This window comes from Somniosus microcephalus, chromosome 10 (assembly GCF_052327205.1).
Source record: "Somniosus microcephalus isolate GS21.2 chromosome 10, FLI_Smic_1.0, whole genome shotgun sequence".
NCBI classification, from domain to species: Eukaryota; Metazoa; Chordata; class Chondrichthyes; order Squaliformes; family Somniosidae; genus Somniosus; species Somniosus microcephalus.
In genome coordinates this window covers 104162508-104189807 of record NC_140996.1, presented here as the reverse complement: position 1 = coordinate 104189807, position 27300 = coordinate 104162508, and the positions used below count along the sequence as shown (strand labels likewise).

Genomic DNA, 27300 nt, shown 5'->3' with positions numbered 1-27300 from the left:
GTTCGCCAATAATGTGCACATTGGAATCGCATTTGCTTTCTGAACTACAATGGAATTGTGTTTTATCCTTATGACAGTCAAGAAAAAAATGACCGCAAGAGTCAACATAAAGTGATTCAGTGTTTGAGGGCATTCATGAACAACAAGGTAACTTAATTATTTAAGGTTGCTGTTTAGGGTCTTACATTTTTCACATCTTTAATGTATAGCAAGAATTTTTGCCTTTTAAAGTTACAATTTTCTAATCTTCCTTTACAAGCTTGATGTGTAACATTCGAAAGCTGATTATCCTTTAAAGGCCAGTGTAAGAAACTGCTAGAGATAAGTTTATTTTTCCTGAAAAATGGAGTGTAGTTTGACTTGAAATTATTGGTGTATACGTTTTTAAAAAATAACTTGATGTTTATATGGATAATGGTAACTGATGAAAATATGATACAGTAAATGAATTCAAATTGAATAGCTGCTCTAACCGTTGCCGTTTATTTGTTCTTTTGCCCAATTTTGAAAATGAAGATCATGCATATGCAAAAGCAGCAGATAAATTGAGCTGCAATTAATGAAATGCAGTGAACTCTTTTAGTGGCTTTAGAAAATAAAAGCAAATATATATTTATTTAGTATTGATTGCAAATTACTCAGTAAGCCTGAAAAAGTAGTCTTGTGACTAATATGCAATAAATGTGCCACCTCACTAATTTTAGTATGGATTGGAAAGAATCTTGGGAGAAGAACGAAGTATATCCTTGCTGGCCAGAGCTATTGATCCCAGGCAGCCTAACATGATGACAGATGCAGTCAAGCTTCTATCAGCAATTTGTATTGTTGGAGAAGAAAATATGTAAGTTAATGCGTGCGTGGTATTTTGCCTCTTCTCAGTAAGGTTCACAGCGGTCAGCACTATTACATGCAATATTTGAAGAGATAATGTGTATTCATTACACCAGGAACCTAAATAAATCATTGTTTATGTGGTGATATTTTTAATTTGAATGTGTTTTCAAGTTTACATAAAATTTCCTCTATTTGTTGAAGGACAAAATTTTACTTGCCCTTAATTGAATTTGTTTATAATACTTCTATTTGAGGACAAGGAACAATAATGCAGTATATAATTCCGGTAGTGATGCACTTCTTTATATTGATCTTTCCTCCATTGGATAAGTTTAAAGTCGATGCTAATCTTCTCTGTTTTAAATTACAATTATATTTACTGTCTCCATAATGCATTATTAGTTGCTTTTTAAGCACGTTTTTACAATTTGAAACCATCTATCACAATTAGTGTTTAACAGTTTTTTTTCAGTATGCATTAAAGGTTAATTAGTTTTGACCACTGGGTAGTTGATGTAGCATTGATGTGAGAGAATGTTGACATGTGGAACACAAAAGAAGCATTCTTGTTCCTGATGCTATTACAATATTTATAAGAGCAACTTTCTAAGTTTCTACAAAGACGAGATTCATTTGACAGTCATGGTGATAGATTTTATGAAATGTTACTGATTAAATTGTAGTATAATACTCTTTATTAACAATAATGTGTTACATACTAGAAAAATAGCTTCTCAATAGATGAAAGAAAAAAGGACAAATTTGAAATAAAGACAAAATAATTCTGGAAGTGCAGTTGGTCAATCAACATTTGAAAAGAAAAGACTTTTTAATGTTTCAACGCAAAATGTCAACCTTTTCTGTTTTCAGATGCCAACAGACCTGTATTATTATCGAGTTATTAATTGGATATTAATTATTTTAAGTAAGTTTTAGTCATTCACTGTAACCTGAAAAATGGAAAAAAAAGAAAATATATAATTTAAAGGAGGCGAGAGTGCAAATTGCTTCCCAGGTTCCTTGTCCAGGAGTTCATTAAACAAAAACATCAACACATAATTTTATACCTTTTAAGAAATATTCATAGTTTTATTCTTCATGGTAGAATTACTGAACACAAGTTGAAGTTTTACAGCACTGGAAGCAGGTAGGGACACAAAAGTAATCAAGGCAAAAAGGGGTGATTTAACCTAACATCAAAAACAAGTAAAATAATGGATTATATTCTACTGGGCAGACTGGATGAGTAATTGGATAGCAATAACTTAAGAAATAGAAAACACAGATTAAAAAGCTAAAGATCCTACCTGGAAACCCTCCATGATTTGTTTTAAGAACTCCCTATGATACAGCATGTTTAGATTTTAGGGATGATTTTGATAAAGTTCCACATGAAATACTTCCAGTGAAATAAAAAGCCATAGGAATCCAGGAGAGAACATGGGATTGAATTAGAAAATAGTTGAAGAAAATAGGAAGTAGAAAGAACTTGAGAGGTATTGTACCAGACATAGGACAAATGTTTTGGAGTTCCACAAGGTACAGCACTTAGACTCCTGTTATTTCTGAGCTGCATAAACAATCTGGATATGGATGCTGATTGTAGGCTAGTCATATTTGCTGATAACACAAAAAAATAGAGAAAACAGTGGGAACAAATTAGGCAGAAACTATTTGGAAAATATTGGTTACGCAGTTGGGAAGAGATGTTGGGAAGAGATATGGGAAACAACATTTAACACCACTAATTATAGCACACGGATTGAAAAAATGTGGGATATAAGCATATAGTGAATTCAACTGAGTTATGCCAGGGGGACTTTGAGGCCTAGAAATAATAGACATATAAAATTAATATGGGAGCAGAAGAAATAAGTGGTGATTGGGGAAAAATAAATTTAGAATGGGTATCAAGAAAAAGCTGCGAAGCAAGCTCATAGAAGCAAAAACATTGGGATTGTTCAAAGTAAGAGCAGATGATATGATTAGAGAATTAATGTACTTGAGGAACACGCTGAATAACTTTTTCTCATCTCTGACTTTTCTTGTATTCTTCTTTGACCCCCAAATAGAAAAAGATATTACTTATTATCTACAGGGTAAAACTCAACTGTTATTGTTTGGCTTTAAAACATGTTCATTTGAAGTACAGCTCTCCTTTAATAATCACTTTAAATATGGAGAGAGAGATAATATGTCTCCAGTCTCATGCGTGTTTCTCTCACCTCACTGCCACACTTGAAAAGTGCCGCACCTCAAGGCAGCACACTTGCATTCGATTGACTAAATTATCGTTTTCATAAAACAACGAAGCAAGCAGGAACAAAAAGTACATTCAAGGAGTGATAAGGAGGCATGAGTGCTGCCAATCATAGATCAGCAATTGGCAAACAGCTACCAATAAAAAGAAACAATAACCAGTGAAATATCTCAAAATATTTTTTTAAATTATAGTTTCAGTGCCTCGCTTGATTCTTCCATCTATCATATGTAAGAGGGAAAAAATGTAAATTATTTGTAATAACTACTTCAGCATACCCATAAAACTTCCCTCTTCTGTTGACAGTGGGCCGTATATTCCGATTGGAGGCTTCCCGCGTGTGGAAGCCTCCGATCTGGAAAAAATCTACGCACTTACCTGAGGGCTCCCAAGGTGCGTATAGTTCCGATGCCTGGCCTCTCGAACTCCAAGTGCTCAGGGCCGACATATCCCAGGGGTGCATGCAGTTTGCAAGCGTCTCGGATCACGTGGGCCATGGGGAGCCAATCAAAGAAGGGAATCTCCCTTCATACACTTGACAGATAGTCCTGTCAAATATATGAATGGAGATCACTCCAAAAACACTTCAAAACATTAAATAAATTTTTTAAAAGTCACATTTTTAAAATTAGTTGAACTTACATTTTTGTTTAAAATATTTAATTTATTGTAATTTTTTTGAAAAAAAAGTAATTAGTGCTTTTACAGGGCTAAAAATAAACTTAGCTTTTTAAAGTATTTTTAAATGATAAATGACTGAAATTTTTTTTTGAAACTTTTTTCAACTCTTATCCTGGTAAAAGCAGACCTTATGCCTGCTTTTACCAGGCGTAAGAATTCTTAAGATTTTCTGTGGGCGGAGGTTCTCCAGAAAGTGGAACTATCTGCCCGCAGAGACCCTTCTCTTGGGCAGGTGCCCGATCTGTCGAGCATTCTTGACCGATCGGAAATGCCGGTTTTCAGCACATGCGCTGTGCATACCTGAATCCGGCATTTCCGAAGTCCCTATAGGTGTGTACACAGTGCGTACCCACCCGTAGGGATCGAATATCCGGGCCATTAAGTTTGGCATTGAGTCCTTACCTATGGGGCTTGAGTTTAGTGCTAATACTCCTGGGGATACTCCATTATAGTCTACAGTGAGCAGTGCCACAAGAGATTCATTGTAAAAAAAAAACTCCTCCTAACCAGACTCCTAATGTGCTGCTCCCTGATTCACTTTGAGGCTTGTCTCAGATGGTTCCCAACCCCTAGTGCTGACCCACCCCTGAGTGCTTCCCAGTCTCCAGACTACACCCCCTGTTGCACCCGCCCCCCACCCCCGAACCACACAGTCAATTCTACAATGTTTATTTGCTGCCAGAACTTGGGCATCTCCCAGGTCCCAGACCTTAGACCCACAAGGCATTCTCAAACTCCTATCGTTTCCTTTTGGGGAAGGAAATAGGTGGGTGACAGGATGGTGTTTTTAGGACTTGAGACTGGCTGACTTAAGAACTGTATCTGACTGCTAAAGAAAGAAGTGTCCTCAGTTGATTTCTGTCCCTACCATTAATGGGCACTGTCTAAAACAAAATAATCTAACATTCCTTCTTCTCCTTCATCGCCCATTCACACAGCTTCTCCTGCAGTCAGTTATCAGTGAATATATTCCCCGAAAATACTGTAGATTGCTTCCAGGCCTGTCTTGGGTGTAGATTGGAAGGTGTTTGAGCAAGCAAAATTTAGAACCAATCTAGATGGCAATGAACTGGATTCCAAATGGAGCTCTCTGTTGCCTATCAGGTGAATTTCCACCCTGCAGAAGGGAAGACCGATGGAAGAAGAACATGAAGATCAAAATGAGGAATATCTTGTGCTTTATATTTGAATGCTTCCCCTACGTTTTCCTCTTTTTATTTGGTAACTGAAAACTAGAAGGATAATACATTTAATGAGATGTTTTGACAGTTTATTTCCCTCAGTTTGATGGCGCAAGTTCAATATTTTGCCAGAACTTTATTTGGGATAATTAAGTGATTAAATTTAAATGTGTTTTACATGATTGTTTACACTGCCACAAAAAAACTGTTAGGGTTCGCTATGCATTTACAATTATATTAGGAAAAAAAGGGTGGTCAGGAGCAATGTTGGCCCCTTGGAAACTGATAATGGTAATATTGTCAATGAAAATAAGGAAATGGCGGACATGTTAATAATGACTTTGCGTCAGTATTTACAGTAGAGAAAGGGGTCAGTATGCCGGAAATCCCAAGGAAACTAATATTGAATCAGGAACAGGGACTCACCAAAATTAACGTAAGCAAAATAACAGTAATGAAGAAAATAATGGTACTAAAGAGTGACAAATCCCCAGGACCAGATGGTTTCCATCTCAGGATTTTAAAGGAAGTAGGTGAGAACATTGCTGATGCCCTAACTATAATCTTCACGTTAATCCATTGTTTAAGAATGGTGAGAGAGGGAAACCGGGAATTATAGACCAGTTAGCCTAACATCTGTTGTCAGGCAATTATTAGAGTCTATAATTAAGGATAGGGTGACTGAACACCTTGAAAATTTTCAGCTGATCAGAGAGAGCCAGCATGGATTTGTAAAGGGTAGGTCATGCCTGAAGAACCAAGGGGGCATAGTCTAAAAATTAGAGCCAGGCCTTTCAGGAGTGAAATTAGGAAATACTTCTACACACAAAGGGTGGTAGACGTTTGAAACTCTCTTCCACAAGTGGTAATTGATGCGAGATCAATTGTTAATTTTAAATCTGAGATTGATAGATTTTTGTTAACCAAAGGTATGAAGGGATACAGGGCAAAGGCAGGAGTGAGGTCGCAGATGGAGTGAGGTCGCAGATCAGCCACGATCTCATTAAATGGCAGAACAGGGCCGAGCTGCTAAATGGCCTACTGCTGTTCCTATGTATAACACTTCCATTCGCTGTTGTATAATAAATTTACTAGTTACTGTCTGAGGTTACAAATTGGATGTGCAGGATGAAAAGTTCATTAAATTATCATTGCAGTTGACGTGCTGTTGCATTCAATTAAATTTTTTTCCATATGACGTTGACTGGTTTTGAATTTTCTTTTAGCTTTGAAAAAGTTTTAGAAGCCATAACTACAGCAGGAGAACTAAGGAAGTGGGAAAGATTCTACCCCATTGTAGACGGTCTACATGACACCCCTGTTCAATTAAAGGTTTGTTAAGAGTCATGAACACACTATGGCACAAGTTTTATATTTAGTCAGAACTTTATTGTGGATAATTAAGTAATTTAATTTAGATGTGTTTTACATGATTGTTTACATTGTCACAAAAACTGTTAGGGTTTGCTATGTATAATAAACAACACTTCCATTCGCTGCAGTATAATAAAAGCTTGCGAGGTACTGGTAGCTTTCTGGAGCCAGAGCCAATCATGTAAAACACACTATCAGATATGGCATATATTAGTCTTGAGTGCTAATTGTTTATTAAATAATGCTTCAGTATACTACTTTGAAGTGTCATGCCATAATGAATTTATCAATTCAGAACTTTAAAGAAGCATTTAAATGATCATAGTTGATTCTGTTGTTAAGTTCTCCTGGAGCTGGTTGGTGCATCTTTTGGAAATTTGTGTGCCGCAATGCCCGATTTTTCCATCTCTTAATTTAAATGTTGCACTGTGGCATTGTTTTTTGTTGTGAATCATTTCATTCGTTTCCTCACTTAAATACAGTGGATTCTCACTGTGATGCTCACCAGATACAGTTACGCTTTTATAGACAAATCGTTCTTTGTTCTTATAAAATCGTGCAGTAACATTTGATCTAACAATCTGGAAAACATTCAGCTGTCGTGATATAGCTGCACAGTTTAGTTTTGCTGAATTTCCCGTCAGTTTTCTTGTGACAGAATCTAACTGGCCAGTGAGTGGAATTCTGCAGAGATGGTCTCGAACCCTGCCAGTGGAACCCCTGTCTGCCATGTCAAGCAGTGAACTCTACTGGTCGGAGACCAGTGCTCGTAACGACAGCCTTGCATTTCTTTCTTTTAAGATAATTATGCTGTTTGTTCTTATTTCGGTTGACAAGAAAAATGTATCAACTTCACATGATATTCTTAGTTTTTTGAATACAACAGTTCTAAGATCTCATCCAAAATTTGTACTTGAATTTGTATGAGTTTTATTTGACTCTGAAGTCAAGATGCTAAAATTTTATTTGCCCATAGTGTGATTCTTTGTAAACTTTTTGCAGATCGTTTGTGCTTCCTGGGGCCAGAGCCAAGCACATTTTTCAACCTCAGTAGTGTTTTGTTTAATTTGATTACAGACTGGGACCTATTGCTTTGCAGATTTTAGATGACTGGGTAGCACAGTATATCTGGTTAGTGTTTAACTTGTGATCCACCAAGAAAAGTTGAGTTTCATCCTATGATGCCATAGCTGCATAGAATCATAGAAATTTACGGCACATTGATCAAAACCAATGCAACCACTATCTCTTCAGCCACCTCTTTTAGAACCCGAGGATGTCGTCCGTCAGGTCCAGGGGATTTGTCAGCTTTTAGTCCCATTAGTTTCTCTAGTACTTTTTCTCTACTTATATTAATTATGTTAAGTTCCTCACCCTTGTTTCCCCACCATTTTTAGTATGCTTTTTGTGTCTTCTACTGTGAAGACAGATACAAAATCTTTGTCAAACGTTTCTGCCATTTCCTTATTCCCCATAATAATTTCTCCTGTCTCAGCCTCTAAGGGACCAACGTTTACTTTTGCTATCCTTTTCCTTTTTACATACTTATAGATACTCTTACAATCTACTTTTATATTTCTTGCTCGTTTTCTCTCATTCTATTTTTTCCCTTTTTATCAATTTTTTGGTCAACCTTTGCTGGTTTCTGAAACTCTCCCAATCCTCAGGCTTACTATTATTCTTTACAACATTATAAGCTTCTTCTTTCGATCTAATGCTATCCTTAACTTTAGTTAGCCACGGTTGGATCACTTTTCCTGTGGAGTTTTTGTTTCTCAATGGAATGTATTTTTGTTGAGAATTATTAAATATTTCTTTAAATGCTAACCACTGCTTATCTACCGCCATACCTTTTAATCTATTTTTCCAATCTACCTTAGCCAACTCGCCCCTCATACCTATGTAATTGGCTTTATTTAAGTTTAAGACTCTAGTTTCAGACTTAGGCAAGTCACTCTCAAACTTAATGTGAAATTCTAACATAGTATGACCACTCTGCCCCAGCGCATCCTTTACTATGAGATTACTAATTAACCCTGTCCCATTACACAGTATAAGATCTAAAATAGCCTGTTTCGTGATTGGTTCCATGATATATTGTTCGAGGAAACTGTCCTGAATATATTCCATGAAGTCGTCCTCCAGACTACCTTTTCCAATTTGATTTGTCCAGTCTATATGAAGATTAAAGTCCCCCAAGGTTATTGCATTACCTTTGTTGCAAGCTCCTATTATTTCTTGAGTAGTATTCTGTCCAACGGTATAGCTACTGTTTGGGGGTCTATATGCTACTCCTACCAGTGTTTTCTGCCCCTTGTTATTCCCTATCTCCACCCATACTGCTTCTACTTCCCGATCTTCCGAGCCGAGGCCCTTTCTCGCTACTGTCCTTATGTCATCATTTATTATCGGGGCTACTCCCCTTCCTTTTCCATTCTGCCTGTCTTTTCGAAACGTCAAGTACCCTGGAACATTTAGTTCCCAACCTTGGCCACCTTGCAACCGTGTCTCTGTAATGGCTATTAGATCAAACCCATTTATCTCTATTTGTGCCACTAGTTTGTCTATCTTGTTACGAATGCTTCGTGCATTCAGATAAAGAGCCTTTAATTTAAATTTTTTACCATTATTCCCTGCTTTGACCTTATTCTCTGCTGCACTGCTACTGTTAAACTCTTTGTCCCTTCCTGTCACACTCTGCTTATTTTTACTCAAATCATTACACTGCTCTTTTACCTTGACCTTTCTCTTTAGATTTCTAAATTTCCCCTCACCTGACCACCCCCCCTTTTTTATTTTGAAGCCCTATCTACAGCCCTAGTTATTTGATTTGCCAGGACGCTGGTCCCAGCCTGATATAAGTGGAGCCCGTCCCAACGGAACAGCTCCCTCTTTCCCCAGTACTGGCGCCAGTGCTCCATAAATTGAAACCCCATTTTCCCACACCACTCTGAGCCATGCATTTAACTCTCTGATCTGCTTGACCCTATGCCAATTTGCGCGTGGCTCAGGTCGTAATCCAGAGATTATTACGCTTGTGGTTCTGCTTATTAATTTAGACCCGAGCTCCTCAAACATCCTCAGCAGAACCTCATTCTTAGTTCTACCTATGCTGTTGGTTCCTGACATGAATCAGTCATTCATGAAAGAAAGACTTATGAAATAATACTGAGTGGCCTGCGGGTGGCGCTGTCCAGGGAGAGTATAAATACTTGGGCACGGGCCCAGCTTGCGCAGGACATTCTTAACAGGAACTAGTGAAGGACACAACTAGACTTTCCATGTTGTAAAACAGTTGATTAAAGCTTTGTTTAACGCTTAGACCAAGTGCCTAATAGTTTTCTTACGTCAGTTCCTACATGGACCACGACAACTGGATCCACCCCCAGCCCACTCCAAGTTCTTTTCCAGCCGCGAGGAGATATCCTTAACCCTGGCACCGGGCAGGCAACACAGCCTTCGGGACTGTCTTTCGCGGCTGCAGAGAACAGTATCCTCCTGACTATACTGTCCCCTACCACTACCACATTCCTTCCTTCTCCCCACCCCCCACTTGGATGGCCCCCTGTACCATGGTGCTGTGGTCAGTTTGCCCATCCTCCCTGCAGTCCTTTTCCTCAGGTAGAAAATACCTGTTAGACATGGTTCAGGGCTGAGGCTCCTCCATCACTACATCCTGGGTCCCCATACCTTCCTGACTTGCAGTCACACCCTCCTGTTCTTGACCACTGATGAACTCTAAAGTACTACTTAACCTAAAGGGTGTGACTGCCTCCTGGAACAAAGTGTCCAGGTAACTCTCCCCCTCTCTGATGCATCGCAATGTCTGCAGCTCAGACTCCAGCTCAACAATTCTGAGCCGAAGTTCTTCGAGTTGCAGACACTTACTGCAGATGTGGTTGCTCGAGATCGCGATGCTCTCCACAGACTCCCATATGCTGCAGTTACGTCACACCACCTGCCCTGCCATCTCTAACCTTGTTAAAGATTTTATTCAATCGATATTTTCGGTTAATTGTTTGACTTTCATGTAGTTTAAGTTATTAATTTAATAAGTACTAGCAAGTTACAGTTTCTTAGCTCTTAATTTAACCCCCTTCCTGAAGTTAGAGAGCAAAAAAGAGCTGTAATACTCACCAACCAATCACCTACCTGCTCTCCTGTAACGTCACTCTTTGATGTTGTTTCTGAATCGGTGCCTCGCCGCTGCTTTAAATCAGGTCTGCTCCCGGGCCGCTCTTTATCCTCTCGCCGCTGCCGCTGCTTTAAGAGCAAAGTAGCCCACTTGATTGGCACCCCATCCACTATTGTAAACATTCACTTCCTCCACCACTGGCGCACTGTGTCTGCAGTGTGTACCATCTACAAGATGCACTGCAGCAACTTGCCAAGGCTTCTTCGACAGCACCTCCCAAACTGCGACAACCACCACCTAGAAGGACTAGGGCAGCAGGCGTATGGGAACAGCACCACCTCCAAGTTTCCCTCCAAGTTGCACACAAACCTGACTTGGAAATATATCGCCGTTCCTGCATGGTCGCTGGGTCAAAATCCTGGAACTCCCCCCACCCTCTCTCCCCTTCTAGCACTGTGGGAGTATCTTCACCTCACGGACTGCAGCGAATCAAGAAGGTGGCTCACCGCCACCTTCTCAAGGGCAATAAATGCTGGCCTTGCCAGCGACACCCACATCCTATGAATGAATAAAAAAATAAATTGGACCAATGGTGCAATGAGGTCTGGAGCTGAGTGATCCTGGCGAAACTCAAACTGAGCATCGGTGAGCACGTTATTGGTGCGCAAGTGCTGCTTGATAGCACTGTTGAAGACTCCTTCCGTCATTTTGCTGATGATCAAGAGTAGGCTGATAGGACCGTAATCGGCTGGGTTGGATTTGTTCTGCCATCTGGACAGGACATACCTTAGCAATTTTCCACTTTGTCGGGTTGATGCCAGTCCTGTAGCTCTACTGAAACAGCTTTGCTATAGACTTCTAATACACAGGTCTTCAGCACTACCGCCGAGATGTTGGGATTCGTAGCCTTTGCTGTATCCAGTGTGCGCAGACATTTCTTGATTTCTCGTGGAGTGAATTGAATTGGCTGAAGACTGGCATCTGTGATCATGGGAACCTCATGAGGAGGCCGAGATGGATCATCCACTCGGCACTTCTGGCTGAAGATGGTTGCAAACGCATCATCCTTGTCTTTTGCACTCACGTACTGGGCTCTGTAGTGTATGGACCTTTAAGAGCCCCTGTGTACTGTAATACCGGTAGTGACCACTTGGGTATATAAGCCTGTATAGCGTCTTGTATCTTTTAGTTCAGCCTTGACCTTCGACTAGTAAAGACCTGTTAAAGTTATTCTTGTGGTCTGTGTGCAGTGATTCATATTAACCATAACTGGAACACACAGACTTAACAGTGGCGACGAGTACGATCTTACCCTGCGGCAGAGACATATCCAAGGCAGTTTAACGGGCGTCGAGAAGAGGCATCCGCCCTCATCATCCTGCTGAGAAAAGACTCGGGTCTGAAGAGCAAGGAAGAATCCTGACACGAAGCCTTCCATCAGCAACAGGCAGTGATCATCCCTTCTATCACGGTGGTGGGTAAGCCGATCAGCGACGAGCAGCAAGTCGGCCACGTTGGCTGTGAAGTAGGGGAGGGAAAAACGGAGGATATAAGGGCGGAGAACTCGACCACGGCCGGGGAAAAGAGCCGGACAGAAGTCGGGGCCAGAGGCGCTGAGACTGGGGCAGCATAAGGCACGGGAGCCGCGGTGAATGCAAACGCAGCCGGTGTAAAAGACCGGGCTGCAAGCGGGCTGGGAGACGCAACAGCGTCGAGAGAGAGCTCGACCGCGACCGGTGAAAAAGGCCGGGCAGCTACCGAGGCCGCGAGGCGCAGCGACCGGGACAGCGTAAGGCGTGGGAGAAAATAAAAAGAAAACCGCGGAGAACTCAGCCGCAGCCGGGGGAAAGGACCGGACCGCAAGAGGGGCTGGGAGGTACGATTTGAGAACCGCTGGGGAGGACGAACGCAGCAATACGGCAATCGCCATTACAGCCAGCGGGGGAGAAAGGCAAACGCGGGAAGCCACCATTTTCATAGGCGGGGGAAGAAGACAAGCGCGGGAAACCGCCATTTAAAAAAAAAAAAAAAAATTAAAGAAAAATTTCTTTTTGTTTCTCAAGAAGATTGCGAGGATGCCTAAGCGTGGTAACATCAACGATTTCGATCCCGATGTTGAAGATTGGGCCACGTATGTAGAACGCATAGAGATTTATTGTAAGGCAAATAAAATATCCGATGAGGATAAAGCACTAACCTTACTAAACTCAATGGGTGCGAAGACATACGGGCTATTGAAGCATCTTCTATCACCAGCTAAACCGGCAGATCAGGCTTTCGCTAATATTGTTGCTGTCCTGAGAAATCATTTGAACCCCACACCGCTGATGTTAGAGGAACGATTTAAATTTTATGCGAGAACGCAACTGAAAGAGGAAAGCAACGCGGAGTATTTAATTGAACTGCGTAAGCTAGCGAAATACTGTCAGTTTGGGGAAAGACTGACAGAGGCACTGAGAGACAAATTCGTGTGTGGATTGTCGAAAGAAGGAACACAAAAGCGGCTGCTTGAAGAGAATGATCTTACACTTGATAAGGCTGTCACTATTGCAGCATCGCACGAAGCCGCAGCGAGAGGCACTGCGGAAATGCAGCTGAAGGCAGCGGTACTCAGCGTAGATCAAATGGCTTTGGGTACAGCGAAATGTTATCGTTGTGGAAAGACAGCACACGATCAGAACCAATGCTGGTTTAAAAACCAGGAATGTAGAAAATGTGGCAAGCTTGGTCACATAGCTAAAGTATGCCGGTCAGGAAAGAAGACCAGCAACAAAAAGTCACCGCAGGAAAAGTGCAGAAAGGTACATAAGGTGGCTGAGAAGAGTTCGGATGAACAGAATTCGGATTCAGACTCCAACAGCAAGGAACTGGGTAGTCTGAGAATTCACAATGTGAGTAAGGAAGCCGACCTACAAACTATCTGGGTCACACTGCAGATAGCAGGAGTCCAAGTGAAGATGGAATTGGACACCGGATCGGCGTTGACGGTCATGAATAAGCAAGATTACAAAAGGTTATTCACACATATTCCCCTACGGGATACGGAGATAGTATTGCAGACATACACGGGGGAAAGAGTATACCCCATCGGAAAGATAAAAGTCAAGGTGGTACACAAGGGCAAAGAACACCAAGGAATGGACTTATATGTACTACCTGAGGGAGGTCCACCACTTCTGGGACGGGAGCGGATCAGGAAAATAAATATGGACTGGCACTCCCTAAAAGCAATAACGGTAGATTCCGGAAAAAAAGATGTCAAACCTGAACGATTGTCCAGAATATTGGATGAGGCTAAAGAGGTGTTCCAACAGGGACTGGGAACACTGAGAGGAATTAAGGCAAAAATCAAGATTGCAGAACATGCAAACCCAAAATTTTTCAAAGCCACGCCGGTACCTTATGCGATACGACCTGCTGTGGAAGCTGAGCTGGAAGGGCTAGAACGTTCAGGAGTACTGTCTAAGGTGGACTGGAGTGAGTGGGCCACTCCCATTGTTCCCGTCATGAAGCGTTCATCGAGTAACAAGCCAGGGGAACCGGGGAAGGTCCGCATCTGGAGACTTCAAGATCACAGTTAATCCGGTGCTTCACACGGTGCAATATCCGCTTCCGCGGATTGAGGATATCTTTGCTTCATTGTCTGGCGGGAAACACTTCACCAAGATAGACCTGGCGCAAGCGTACTTACAGATGGAAGTTGAGGAAGAGTCGCGCCAGTATCTCTCAATCAACACGCACAGAGGCTTGTATCGATATAATAGACTGGCTTTTGGAGTGGCTTCGGCTCCAGCAATTTGGCAGAGGGCCATGGAGCAGGTATTACAGGGAATTCCAAGCACTCAATGTTACTTGGACGATATCCTGATTACAGGAGATGACGATGAGGAACACCTTGCAAATTTGAAACTGGTGCTCACCAGATTGAAGGAATATGGACTTCGAGTTAATCGCCAGAAATGTGAGTTCTTTCAGAAACGGATCTCGTACTGCGGTCATGTCATTGATCAGGAGGGGCTGCACAAGTCACCTGACAAGATCGAAGCTGTTGTGAAGGCTCCCGCTCTGGAAAATGTATCCCAGTTGAGGTCGTTCCTAGGGTTGATTAACTATTACCATAAGTTTCTGCCAAATCTATCCACGGTGCTGCACCCGCTGAATGCTCTTTTGCAGAAAGAAGTACCATGGAAGTGGAGCGAGGACTGTAAGAAGGCCTTTCGCAAAAGCAAGGCATTGATCACCTCAGAGGAAGTGTTGGCTCACTTCAACCCAACGCTACCTATTCGTTTAGCTTGTGATGCTTCTCCTTATGGTATTGGAGCAGTACTCTCACACAAGTTGCCAAATGGCTTGGAAAGGCCAGTCGCATTTGCATCCAGATCATTGACCTCCGCTGAGCGCAACTATGCTCAGATAGATAGGGAGGCTCTCAGCCTTGTGTGGGGAGTAAAGAAGTTTAATCATTACCTGCAGGGCCAGAAGTTTACACTGCTGACAGACCACCAGCCGTTGGTATCCATATTCAACCCTAAAAAGGGCGTTCCCATTATGACAGCGCAAAGGCTACAGCGGTGGTCCCTTTTCCTAGGGGCACACCAGTATGACATAGAATAGAAAGGATCAAAACAGCATGGGAATGCTGACGGTTTATCGCGCCTACCGTTGCCAACGGTAGAAGAGGCGCCTACAGTGGACCCAGTGGAGATGTTCCACTCAACCATAGTGGAATGTCTACCAGTAACAAATTCTACCATTGAAAAGGAAACGAGAAATGACCCGACTCTCTCACGAGTCTACGATTTAACGGTGAAGGGATGGCCAGCACATGGCGACCCACTGTTGCCAGCATTCTCGCAAAGAAGAGAACAGCTGTCAGTGTGCCGAGGAACCTTGATGTGTGGATCCAGAGTGGTGATTCCACCCAAACTCCAGTATAAAGTGCAAAAGGAGCTTCACGAGGGGCATCTGGGTGGAGTGAAAATGAAGAACCTAGCCAGAGCGTTTGTGTAGTGGCCAGGTATCGATGGAGACATCGAAGAAATGACCAAGAGCTGTCTAGGATGCCAGAAGGTCCAAAACGCCCCACCACAAGCCCCTCTACATCCATGGGAGTGGCCCTCATCTCCATGGCAAAGGGTACATATCGACTTTGCTGGTCCATTTATGGACTCAATGTTTTTAATCGCGGTGGATGCACACTCCAAGTGGCCGGAGGTAATAAAGATGTCCTCCACCACCACGGAAAAAATCATCACAGTATTAAGGACCATATTTGCGTGGAATGGGCTGCCGGAACAGATCTGTTCTGATAATGGACCGCAATTTGTGTCCGAAGAATTCAGGAAGTTCTTAAAAAAACAATGGGGTTAAGCACTACACGTCCGCCCCATACCATCCCGCCACCAATGGATTGTCTGAAAGGTTTGTCCAGACCTTCAAGAAGGCCATAAAGGCCATGGGTAATGAAGACATAAATCTACAACATAAGGTAGATAACTTCTTGTTTGCGTACAGGAATGCAACACATGTGGTTACAAACCAAACTCCCGCCATGATGTTTTTCAATAGAAGACTAAGATGCCGGCTGGATTTGATCAAGCCAAACATCAGAAGGGACGTAGAGAACCGGCAATTTCAAGGCATGAATGAAAGGCCAACTAGAACCTTCCAGATAGGTCAACAAGTTTTGGCCCGGGACTACCGTACCGAGAAATGGCAGCCTGGAACTATTTGCGCACGACTAGGACCGCTGATGTATACCGTGGACATTGGTGAAAGCACAATAAGGCGCCATGCTGACCAGATCATAGAGTCATCCGAAAAGGGACAACCTACACCACAACTCTATACGCCTAATGATGAAGCAGAGATACCCATAGTATCTACCTTCGATCCGGTGATACTGGAACCAGATGAACCCGACACTGGCATTCAAGCCGAATCGACCTTGCCAAAAGAACCTACTGCACCACCGAAAACTACTACACCACCGAGGCGTTATCCGGACCGAGTCAGGAAGCCTCCAGAGAGACTGACTTATAATTGATTAACTGCAGCAAATGTGTAGATTATTGTTCTTGTAAACATGTTAATTAATGATTACTTAAAATGTTATGTACTAATTATCTAAAAGGGGAGGAATTGTAGTGTATGTACCTTTAAGAGCCCCTGTGTACTGTAATACCGGTAGTGACCACTCGGGTATATAAGCCTGTATAGCGTCTTGTATCTTTTAGTTCAGCCCTGACCTTCGACTAGTAAAGACCTGTTAAAGTTATTCTTGTGGTCTGTGTGCAGTGATTCATATTAACCATAACTGGAACACACAGACTTAACAGGCTCCGCCTTCATTGAGGATGGGGATGTTCATGAAGCTGTCTCCTCCCATTACTTGCTTCCACTGTTCAGTGTGCATGTAGTCCTGTGTTTTAGCTTCACCAGGTTGGCGCCTGATTTTCAGGTACAACTGTGTTGCTCTTCTGCATTCCACATTGAACCAGGGTTGGGTGTCTGGCTTGATGGTGATTGAGGAGTGAGTGATATGCCGAGCCTTGAGGTTATACATTGTAGTGGCAAAAATGCTGCTGCGGCTGATGGCCCACAATGCATCAGGGATGCCCAGTTTTGAGTTGGCAGGTCTGTTCTTAATCTACTAATACAAAAGCAAAGTACTGCAGATGCTGGAAATCTGAAATAAAAACAGAAAATGCTGGAAATGCTCAGCAGGTCAGGCAGCATCTGTAGAAAGAGAAACAGATGACATTTCAGGTCGATAACCCTTCATCAGAACTGGAAAAAGTTGGAGATGTAACAGATTTTTAAGCAAGTGGGGCAGGGAGAGGGGGGAGGGTTGGAAAGAACAAAAGGTCTGTGATAGGATGGAAGGCAGGAGAGATTAGGAGACAAAAGGGATGATGGTGCAAGGCAAAAGGAGATGGTAATGGGACAAGTTAAGAAATAAAAGATGACTAGATGAAGTGTGACTGGCAATGGCAGGATTATCAACTGTCTGTGTGGAGTTTGCACATTCTTCCCCGTGTTTGCGTGGGTTTCCTCCGGGTGCTCCGGTTTCCTCCCACAGTCCAAAAGATGTGCGGGTTAGGTTGATTGGCTATGATAAATTGACCCTTAGTGTTCGGGGGATTAAATACGTGGGGTTACGGGGATAGGGTGGGATATGTGTTGGTGCAGGGGTTACGGGGATCGGGTGGGATATGTGTCGGTGCAGGCTCGATGGGTTGAAATGGCCTCTATCTGCACTGTGGGGTTTCTGTGATTCTGTGAACAGCTGCCATATGAGCGAGAGAAAAAAATGATTTGGGCAGAGGTTCTGGTCTGAAATTGTAGAATAGATGTTGAGTCCAGAATGCTGTAAAGTACCTAATGGAAAGATGAGGTGCTGTTCCTCGAGCTTACGTCGAGCTTCATTGGAACAGTGTAAGAGGCTGGGGATGGAGAGGTCAGAATGGGAGTGGAACAGAGAATTAAAGTGACAGGCGACCAGAAGCTCGGGGTCACGCTTACGGACTGTACGGAGGTGTTCTGCAAAGCGGTCACCCAACCTGCGTTTGGTCTCCCCAATGTAGAGGAGACCGCATCGTGAGCAGTGAATACAGTATACTAAATTGTAAGAAGTACCAGTAAATCGCTGTTTCACCTGGAAGGAGTGTTTTGTGCCCTGGACAGTGGGAAGGGAGGAGGTAAAAGGGCAGGTGCTGCATCTCCTGCGCTTACATGGGAAGGAGCCGGGCGAAGGGGAAGGGGTGTTGGGGGTGATAAAGGAGTGGACCAGGGTGTCGCGGAGGGAGCTGTGGATGATGGAATGCTGAAAGGGGAGCTGAGGGGAAGATGTGTTTGGTGGTGGGATCACGCTGGAGGTGGCGGAAATGGCGGAGGATGATCTGTTGAATATGGAGGCTGGTGATGTGAAAGGTGAGGACAAGGGGAATCCTATCATGGTTCCGGGAAGGAGGGGAAGGGGTGAGAGCAGAAGTGCGGGAAATAGAATGGACATGGTCAAGGGCCGTGTCAACCACGGTAAAGGGGAATCCTCGGTTGAGGGAAAAGGAAGACATGTCGGAAGCACTCGTATGGAAGCTGGCATTGGCCAGAGCAGATGCGGTGGAGACTGAGAAACTGGGAGAATGGAATAGAGTCTTTACAGGAAGCGAGGTGGGAGGAAGTGTTGTCCAGGTAGCTGTTGGAGTCAGTGGGCTTATAGTGAATGTTTGTCAATAGCCTATCGCCAGAGATGGAAACAGATAAGTCAAGGAAGGGAAGAGCCGCAGATAGACCATGTGAAGGTGAGGGAAGGGTGGAAATTGGAAGCAAAGTGAATGAACTTTTCTAGTTCAGAGTGAGAGCAAGAAACGGCACCGATACAGTCATCAGTGTACCGGGAAAAGAAGTGTGGGAGGGGACCGGAGTAGGACAGTAACAAAGAATGTTCCACATATCCCACGAAAAGGCAGGCATAACTAGGGCCCATGCGGGTCCCCATAGCAGCACCTTTAATTTGGAGGAAGTGAGTGGAGTCAGAAGAGAAGTTGTTCAATGTGAGAACAAGTTCAGCCCGGCGAAGGAGGGTGGTGGTGGAAGGGGACTGGTTGGGCCTCTGTTCAAGGAAGAAGCAGAACGTCCTCAGGCCATCTGGTGGGGGAATGGAGGTGTCGAGGGATTGGGCGTCCATAGTGAAAAGGAGACGGTTGGGGCTTGGAAACTGTTAAAGTGGCGGAGGGTGTCGGAAGAGTCGCGGATATGGTGGGAAGAGACTGGACAAGGGGAGAAAAGATAGAGTCGAGTTCTTAATCTATTTCACTTAGCATGGTTGTAATGCCACATGACAGTATGGAGGGTATCCTCAGTGTGGAAATGGGACATGGTCTCCACAAGGACTGTGCAGTGGTCACTCCTACCAATGCTGTCAGGACAGACGCATCTGCAACAGGTAGATTGGTGAGGACGAGGTCAAGTAGGTTATTCCCTTGTGTTGGTTCTCACCATCTGCCTCAAACCCATTCAGGCAACTATCTGCTTAAGGACTCGGCCAGCTCGATTAATGGTGGTACTACCAAGCCACTCTTGGTGATGGACTTTGAAGTCCCCCACCCACAGTATATTCTGTGCCCTTGCTACCCTCCGTGCTTCCTTCAAGTGGTGGTCAACGTGGAGGAGTACTGATTTATCAGCTGGGGGAGGGCAGCAGTTGGTAATCAAGTTTGACCTGAAGCCATGAGACTTCATGGGGTCCAGAGTCAATGTTGCTGACCCTTGGGGGCATTCCCATCCAACTGTATATCACTGTGCCCCCACTTCTGGTAAGTTTGTCCTGCTGGTAGGACAGGACATACTCAGGGATGGTGATGGAGGGGTCTGGGATGTGGGCTGATAAATATGATTCTGTGATTATGACTATGTCAGGCTGTTCCTCGAGTAGTCTGTGAGATAGCTGTCAGCATTGGTATCAGTCCGCTGATATTAGTGAGGAGGATATTACAGGGTCAACGGGCTGGGTGTACCTTTGTGTCCGAATGTGATGCCTAGGCCAAAGTAGATTGGCCCATCTGGTTTCATTCTTAATATTTTTTTTAATGGTTTGATACAACTGAGTGGCTTGTTAGACCATATCAGAGGGCAGTTAACAGTCAACCACATTTGTTACCACTGTCTGAGGTCAAAGAGAGATTGTTGCCAACCTCTCTGATCTGTTCAATCCTGAACTGAGTTCCTGGCCTTGTATCCTCTACAGCAGAAAGAATGCCTCCTTCTACCTCTAGAATCACCAACCTCCACCCCTCTATCAACTCATCTTTTGCTGCAACCCTCAGTTATGATTTTGTCAATCCCAGACTTGGTTATTCAAATGTTGTGCTGCCGGGCAATGTCCTCCATTCTCAGTAAACCTGAATTCATCCAAAACTCTGCTGTGAATTTACAATTCCATCACTGTTCTCGCTGACTACAGTGGATTTTGGTTCCCCAGTGCCTCAAATTTAAAATTCTCATCATTGTGTTTAAATCCCTTAATTGCCTTGCCTTTCTGCTTTTTTTTTTTACCCTATTTCAACTCTCACTGCAAGCACCCACCACCCCCCCCCCCCCCCCGCCCTGAATTCGTCTTTGCTCTGACTCCAGTCTCTTGTGCAACTGTGCATCTCCTTATTCCACCATTGGTGGCTGTCTTTTCAGCTACCTAAGGCCTCGTGCTCCGGAATGACTTCCTTAGATCCAGTGCGCTTCTCTGCTGTCTGCTTCTTTAAGATCCTCCTTAAAACTCTTTGCTTCGACCAAGCTTTTTGTCACCCCTCCTAATCTTTGTTTCTTTGGCTCACCCTTGTGCCTCTGTGAAGTTCCTTGTGTTTTTCTACGGTAAAGATGCTATGTAAAGGCAAGTTATTATTACTAATACTACGATCCACAGAAGGAATCATGGAGCAGCTGAAAAACATTTATTCACAAAGCTGTCCCAACTGCTTTGGCAGGTCAGACTGGCAGTGGCCATGTTTTTCCATTGTTATTGCCTTTGACTTCAGTTCTGCTACTATGTAAACTGACAGAAAAAAGTCGGATAATAGATTTCCTCCTCTTCAATTTGGACACTCAAAGAAATAGTTTGCAATATCATTGATCACGTTTACTCAAACATATTGGTCCTTTTGTGACAGATCAAAGATCACTCTTACTTATACAAGAATCGCGACTTCACATTTTTTAGTGTGGGGAGGGGGACTTCAATATTATGGCTACTTTACTCAGAGCAACCTGTTTAAATGAAGTAGTAAAACTGGACCAGGCTTCTTTCTCTTCCCCAATCTCTCATTAATTTCTCTTGCTGTACTATGTAACAAATGAGAGAGTTTACAGCCCACCTGGGTGATCATAACCATGAATATCGATCACTGGGCTATTATTTTTCCTTATTTGCAGTCTATTTAATTTGCTATTGTACCTTTAATGCCATTAGCTATGATGTCTGTCTAAACAGGAGCTCCTGTTTGCCAACTTAACAGCACTGCTTTTTTGATTGACAATTCTGTATCCTGAAGTTGCTTGAAATGGAGTATCAATATCATCTCAGTTCTTTCTCTCTCGCATTGTAAGTGCAGAGGTTTTAGGACTGCACGAGGATTCAACCTCAAGTAAAACTTCTTCATTGTCACCTGATCCGAACTGGAAGTGTTAGTCCTAAGAACTGCTGGTGCTTTGAGTAGTTTATTGTTTTGAAACAGACATATTTTCTTTATTCCTGCTTAATAAACTTGATTTGTAGTTATTAGATTGAGATACATGACCTGCCATAGAGGTAAGCCTATGCTGATGCCCCATATTGCTTCCAATGCACATAGTGATGATACAACAAGTTTATTGTTCATCCAGGATTTGCTACATCACAGACAACTTTGTACATAATGTCACATTCCTGTTCATGGGGAGCAAGGTCTTGCCTATGGAAGTAGACTCTTGCATAGCACCCAAGAGAAAATTATCTGGAGAGTATCTGAATCCTAACACCTTGTACAGTCTATTATGGTTTGAATTTAGAATGTAAGTGCTGAGTTATATAGGCCATTTAATTGATATTAAATGAAGAAATTTTATTAATTGTAGGATGACATTTAAAAAAATTTAATAGCTCTTTATCTGGTAGTTCAAAGCTGTGCAAGTTTCTGTTTGATATATTGCAATGTTTTAGGAACTGGTGAAGGAGGCATGTGAAAGTTTTTCAGACGCTGAATTGACTTAATGGCCTAGAAATTGCGGTTGGAGGCGTACCTCCGGAGTAAGCCTCCGACCCACGAAACAAATCCGAACCTACCTCCAGGTGCCTAGGCTGCCAAGAGTTGTGGTCTCGGGTCTCCAGGCGTATGGCAGCATAAAGGCCCACAGAGTCCAGGGACGCAGGCGGTTCGGAAGTGTCCCTTTGATCACGTGGGCCCAGTCTTCCAATGAGAAAGGAGGATTCCATTGCAATCATTTGCAAAGGGAATTCTCTAATGATATGCAATGGAATCCCCAAATAATTATACATTTGTACAGAATTCTAATAAATATAAATTGCACTGAATTTCAATTTTATTTATAACTCCTTTCATTGCACCAACCTCAATTAAAAGCTGAATTTTTTGATAAATAATTTTAAGCATCTTAATCCTGGCCAATATTTGCATATACTCAATTGAAGTGTATGCATAATTTTTGATTTTTAAAGGTTTAATTTAAGGCTTATACATACCCCTGCGCTGATGAAAGCAGGCCCTATGCCTGCTTTTACCAGCCATAAAAGTTTCGTGAGTAATTGCTGCGCAGTTGTTGGGCAAATAGCCCAACTCTGCCAGCAATACTGATTTTCCATGTGGTTTGGATGATCTGTCAAGGCGCACCTTGACAGATCGCAAGTTCCGGATTTCGTGCATGCGCAAGTGCATGCGGAAACCCGGAAGTTGCGGGGCCTTTCAAATGGATTCCAACGGCGTGGAGACCGCAGTTTCAGGGCCATTAATGTATTTATAAATCTCTGTGCGCAGTGTTTGCCTTGCATGCAATGGGCAGATCATTAGAAACATGCAAGCACATTGTCTTTGATTTGCCATTCATTGATTTAAATAGACAGAAAGTTGTGTTCTATGCACTCACAATTTTCTAATAAGTCCCCCGTTGGAGCAAGATATTTGAAAATTTCAAACTATGTTTCTAGCCTTTTCTGTTGTTATTTAGATTTCCAGCATTAGTAGTTTGTTTTATTGAAATATCTTGGGAAACTTGTTGAATAAAATACTTCCCATTATTTCCTTTTTTCTTCACTTGTATTCAACTCTGTAAATAATTAATCACTAATATTGATAAATACCTGCACTTTACACCTGGATAATGCAGGAAAGAAATTCAACATGCACAACTGCTTTCATTTTATACATGTCTTAAAGCTACAACATTTAGTAGGCATCTAAAAGTGCTGATGGAAAACTTGCTAATTGCATGTCTGCAAGATTAGTTGGCCTATTAATGAAGGAACATTCAGGGGTTTTGTTAATTAAGCCATAATGAAGAAAAATGTGCTTGATTCTCACCCTTTCATAATGACCTTTGCAATTAGATTAAATTTTAAATGAAGTGAGAAATCTCAAAGAAACCTTAGTCACAGGACTTGGAAAAAAAAGTTAATATTTCAAAGATGTACAGGTGAAGGAGTAACACGTTATTGCTATGCTAACAGTGCTAATTTTGCAATCCAGAAGCTGAAGTTCAAGTCCTTGTGGCATTTGACTATTGTCAGTTGATTTTTGACTGCAAGAGTAATCAGAGCAGTTCATGATATCAAGCCTTATGAGGTGCAGTGACGAAGCTCACAACAGATCAGCATTTTTGATGCACGGTGAAGAATTCACACACTTGAAGGAAGCTGAAGTAAACTGTAAGGTAGAGAAAAATAGGCGTGAAGTAAGAAGAAGTGGGACATGTTTTAAACAAAATTAGGTTGCAGATTAGTATGCAGTATTTTCTAAACTGTAAACTGAGCAGTTTTGATGTTTAAGTGCAAGTATATTTTGCATGAAATGCTTTGAAATCAGCAAAACATCTTATAGTAAGTTCAGGTAAATGCGTGATTTGTGTCATTGTCTTGCAAGCAGGTTGTCTAGATTGACAGCTGCCATGTCCCACGTTGGAGGTGTGTGCTCCTACATTGGTAAATAGTGTCAAGGTAGAGGCATGGCAGCTTGGTTAGGGTGCAGTAACTGAGCAAATTATTTTTTAATTAGCCCAACTTATTGAGGCCGCAGCAAACACTAGTGAGCATAGACAGGAAAACTGCTATGTTACGCTTTTGAAAATGAAACATTGTGAGAGAGTGTCCACTGTCAAAGAACAGACATACACATTATATTACCTGTTGTACCTTTCCCTAGCTCTTTGCCTTGTGAGCCTCCAGCAGTTTGCTCAATGCCAGAGAGCTGGTACAGTGCCAAGCTGTTTTGAAACTGAGGAGAGCACCCCTAAAAAGCAAGGAATGCCATGAGAATATATGAAGCTTTCTTTAAGAATGGCTGTGGCTCATCAAGCAGTTGGAAGGAAGCATTCAAAGCAGAAAATGAGCTATCTATTGAATCTATGTCACCTGTAGTGGTTGAGTCAGTGGTTTATAAATTAACTGACTTTTTGAATGCTGCATAATACTGATAGCCAAATTTGAAATTGAACCAATATTTTTTCGAAGTCACTTTTAGTCATTCAATTAGTTGCTGCAAAGAATGAATGTAGTGTTACAATTTCTATATGAGGTTTAATACAAAGAGAATCCTTTGATTTGGAAAAAGAATCACTCTACAAATTTCTGAAGATAGGTATCAACGTTACTGTCAAAATGTCAGCATAAAGATAAACAAATAAACGTGTTGATGTATTGCAGTCATTTTAAGCCTTGTTCGGATGGCTGCAGATTTTCAGCCCATTGATAAATCTGTATATCTATTGAATTATATAGGCGGAACCATTTCTGGAAAAAAATGTTCAACGTTAAATTAATATTTTAGTCAAAATAGTGGTGGAAAATCTTCCTTTCACTATATAGGACTTGAGAATTTAAGCTTCAGTTTGACTTCTGACATTGAGCAAGTGGCTGATAATGATACCGATGTTGTTATCTCGCTGAGAACTTAAAAAAAAATAATGAAATAATATATACTTATTTGCAATTGTTAAGAGTTTACCTATTCAGTAAGCTTGATCTAATGAGTCTCGATAGGAAAACACTAGGGTGCTTATTACACTTGTTTCTGCATATGAATTGGTTGGCAGCTCATACACACCTTAATTATTTTGTGTACGAAGAAGAATCACCATTAGGGCAGGGAAATGGAAAAGATTTGAAAATTCACTGAAAACTTTGAGTCAATGTAAAACTTTTATTAACAAAATTAATCTGATTTTACAATATATCTTGTGCGTATTTGACTAAGTATCGATGGGCGAGGCCATTTTTGGAACATTGTGTGCACTTCTGGCCATGTCACCGGCAAAATTATTATATTGATAAGTTGGAGAGGATTCAAATAAGAGTGATGATGATTCTCGATTTAAAGCTTGAGAGTATGAAGAGGCGTTTGCACAGCAGAACTTGATTACATTAGAAAAATATTTTTTTATTTGGAGGAGGTGAAACATTGATCCAGGTGTTCAGAGTGTTGAGAAAAATGGATGCTCCACATTTAAAGAGGCATTTTGAATTGAACAGTGAGGCCAAAACTAGAAGATATGGGTTTAATTTCACAAGCCTCAAGTGAAATATTAACAGAATAACAAATCTATGTAGAATGGTATTCCAAGTAAAACAATTGATGTTGGTCACTTAATTCCATCGAAAAGCATCTAGAAAAGTATACTGAGAATGGAATCGGAATTTACACGATAAAATAATGTCTGAATTGATCAAATATTCAGTGGGTTACCATGGTTCCGGTGCTGCTCGTAGAGGAGGTGATGTCTGGGTAGGGAGGAGAGTGGGTGTGACGAGTGTTGATTAAACAGTGTAGATAGATAAATATTCTGGATTTTTGCTTAATTACCTCGGGGATCAAGGAATATTTAAACAGGAGTTTTTCTCAAGAGTATAGTCTGTGTTAGGGTTGATTGTATGTGGTCAGTTGATGCAGTAGCCTTAATCGTGTGACTAGCCTCTTATTCAATGCTATTTTTATGTTCAGCAAAATTGCAGTACAGTATCTTGGAAACTTTTGGGGAAAAATGTTTGTCCTCCAAAAATAATGATAGTTAGAATATTCAAGATACTAGACTGTTGAATAGTGTTGAAATCTGCTGGATTTTCTGCATCTAACACAGCTGTTAGAATGATGTTGAATAGACATGAGTGCACCAGCAGCTATGCCACAGTAGAAGGATGTACTTTTCCCTTGATGAATTCCTAAACTTATGAAGGGAGGGATGACTGAAAGCTTGATGGGCTTTCAGAAATGAAGAGTCAGTCAGAAGAGTTTCAAACATGGAGTTCCAGAAAGTAGGCTGAAGTTTCTGCCACAGGTGGTGAAGTGAAAGGCGAGGATGATGCACAGAATGTCCGAGTTAGAGGACCAGAGTGTTCTGGAAAGGGATAAGGTGGGAGAAGTTTTCCGGGATAGAACAAGGTGAGATTATAGATGAAGATTTGAAATTCAGTGCGTTAGGGGACAGGTAGGAATGTACGTCAACGAGGCATGGGGTGATAAATGTGGCAGTTCATGCAGGACTGGATACATGGCAGAATTTTGAACAAGTTGGAGTTGATGGATGCTGGGAGGTCAACAAGGCGAGTGTTGGAATTGTCAAGTCTGAAGGTTGCAAAGATATGTATAAAGGCTTAAGCAGCGGTGTTGCTTAGGTAGGGGCAGAGATGGACAATGTTGTGGAGGCGAAAAGTAAGTGGTCTTGGTGATGAGTAGGATGTGTTGGGCTTCATACTCGGGTTGGTGTTTAATCATCTGTTTCACTCTGAGAAAGTGACCAGGGAGTGGGTTGGATTCACCGGCAGGGAGTGGAGTTTGTGCTGGGGCCCAAGATGATTGCTTCCTGATAAGCTGGAGGATCTTGTGACTCATTCAGAATTTTAAGTTAGATAAGTAGTCTGACAGTACAAAGGTTGTTGAGGAATCAAAAGAAGTTATAACTCAGTATTATCACTGCATGTGAAAGCTGACCCTGTACCTGCAGATGCCGCAGAAAATGATATGTAGATAAGGAAGAGGAGGTGTCCTAGGATATATAGGGAGAAATTATAATGAGGAATAAGGAAATGGCAGAGAAATTAAACAAAAACTTTGGGCTGGATTTTGCCAATAGGGAGCTTT

At 42.1% G+C, this 27300-nt stretch overlaps 1 protein-coding gene across 1 annotated transcript in view; it reads left to right on the top strand.

Annotated features, from left to right (window-relative positions):
• The window catches only part of LOC147111592 (protein diaphanous homolog 3-like), a 1088834-nt gene that overhangs the window by 342021 nt on the left and 719513 nt on the right, over positions 1–27300 (top strand). Inside the window, exons 7-9 of the mRNA XM_085998659.1 lie at positions 78–147; positions 705–841; positions 6183–6288. Of these exons, the coding sequence (XP_085854785.1) occupies positions 78–147; positions 705–841; positions 6183–6288 (313 nt within the window). The remainder of the gene's footprint in view (positions 1–77; positions 148–704; positions 842–6182; positions 6289–27300) is intronic.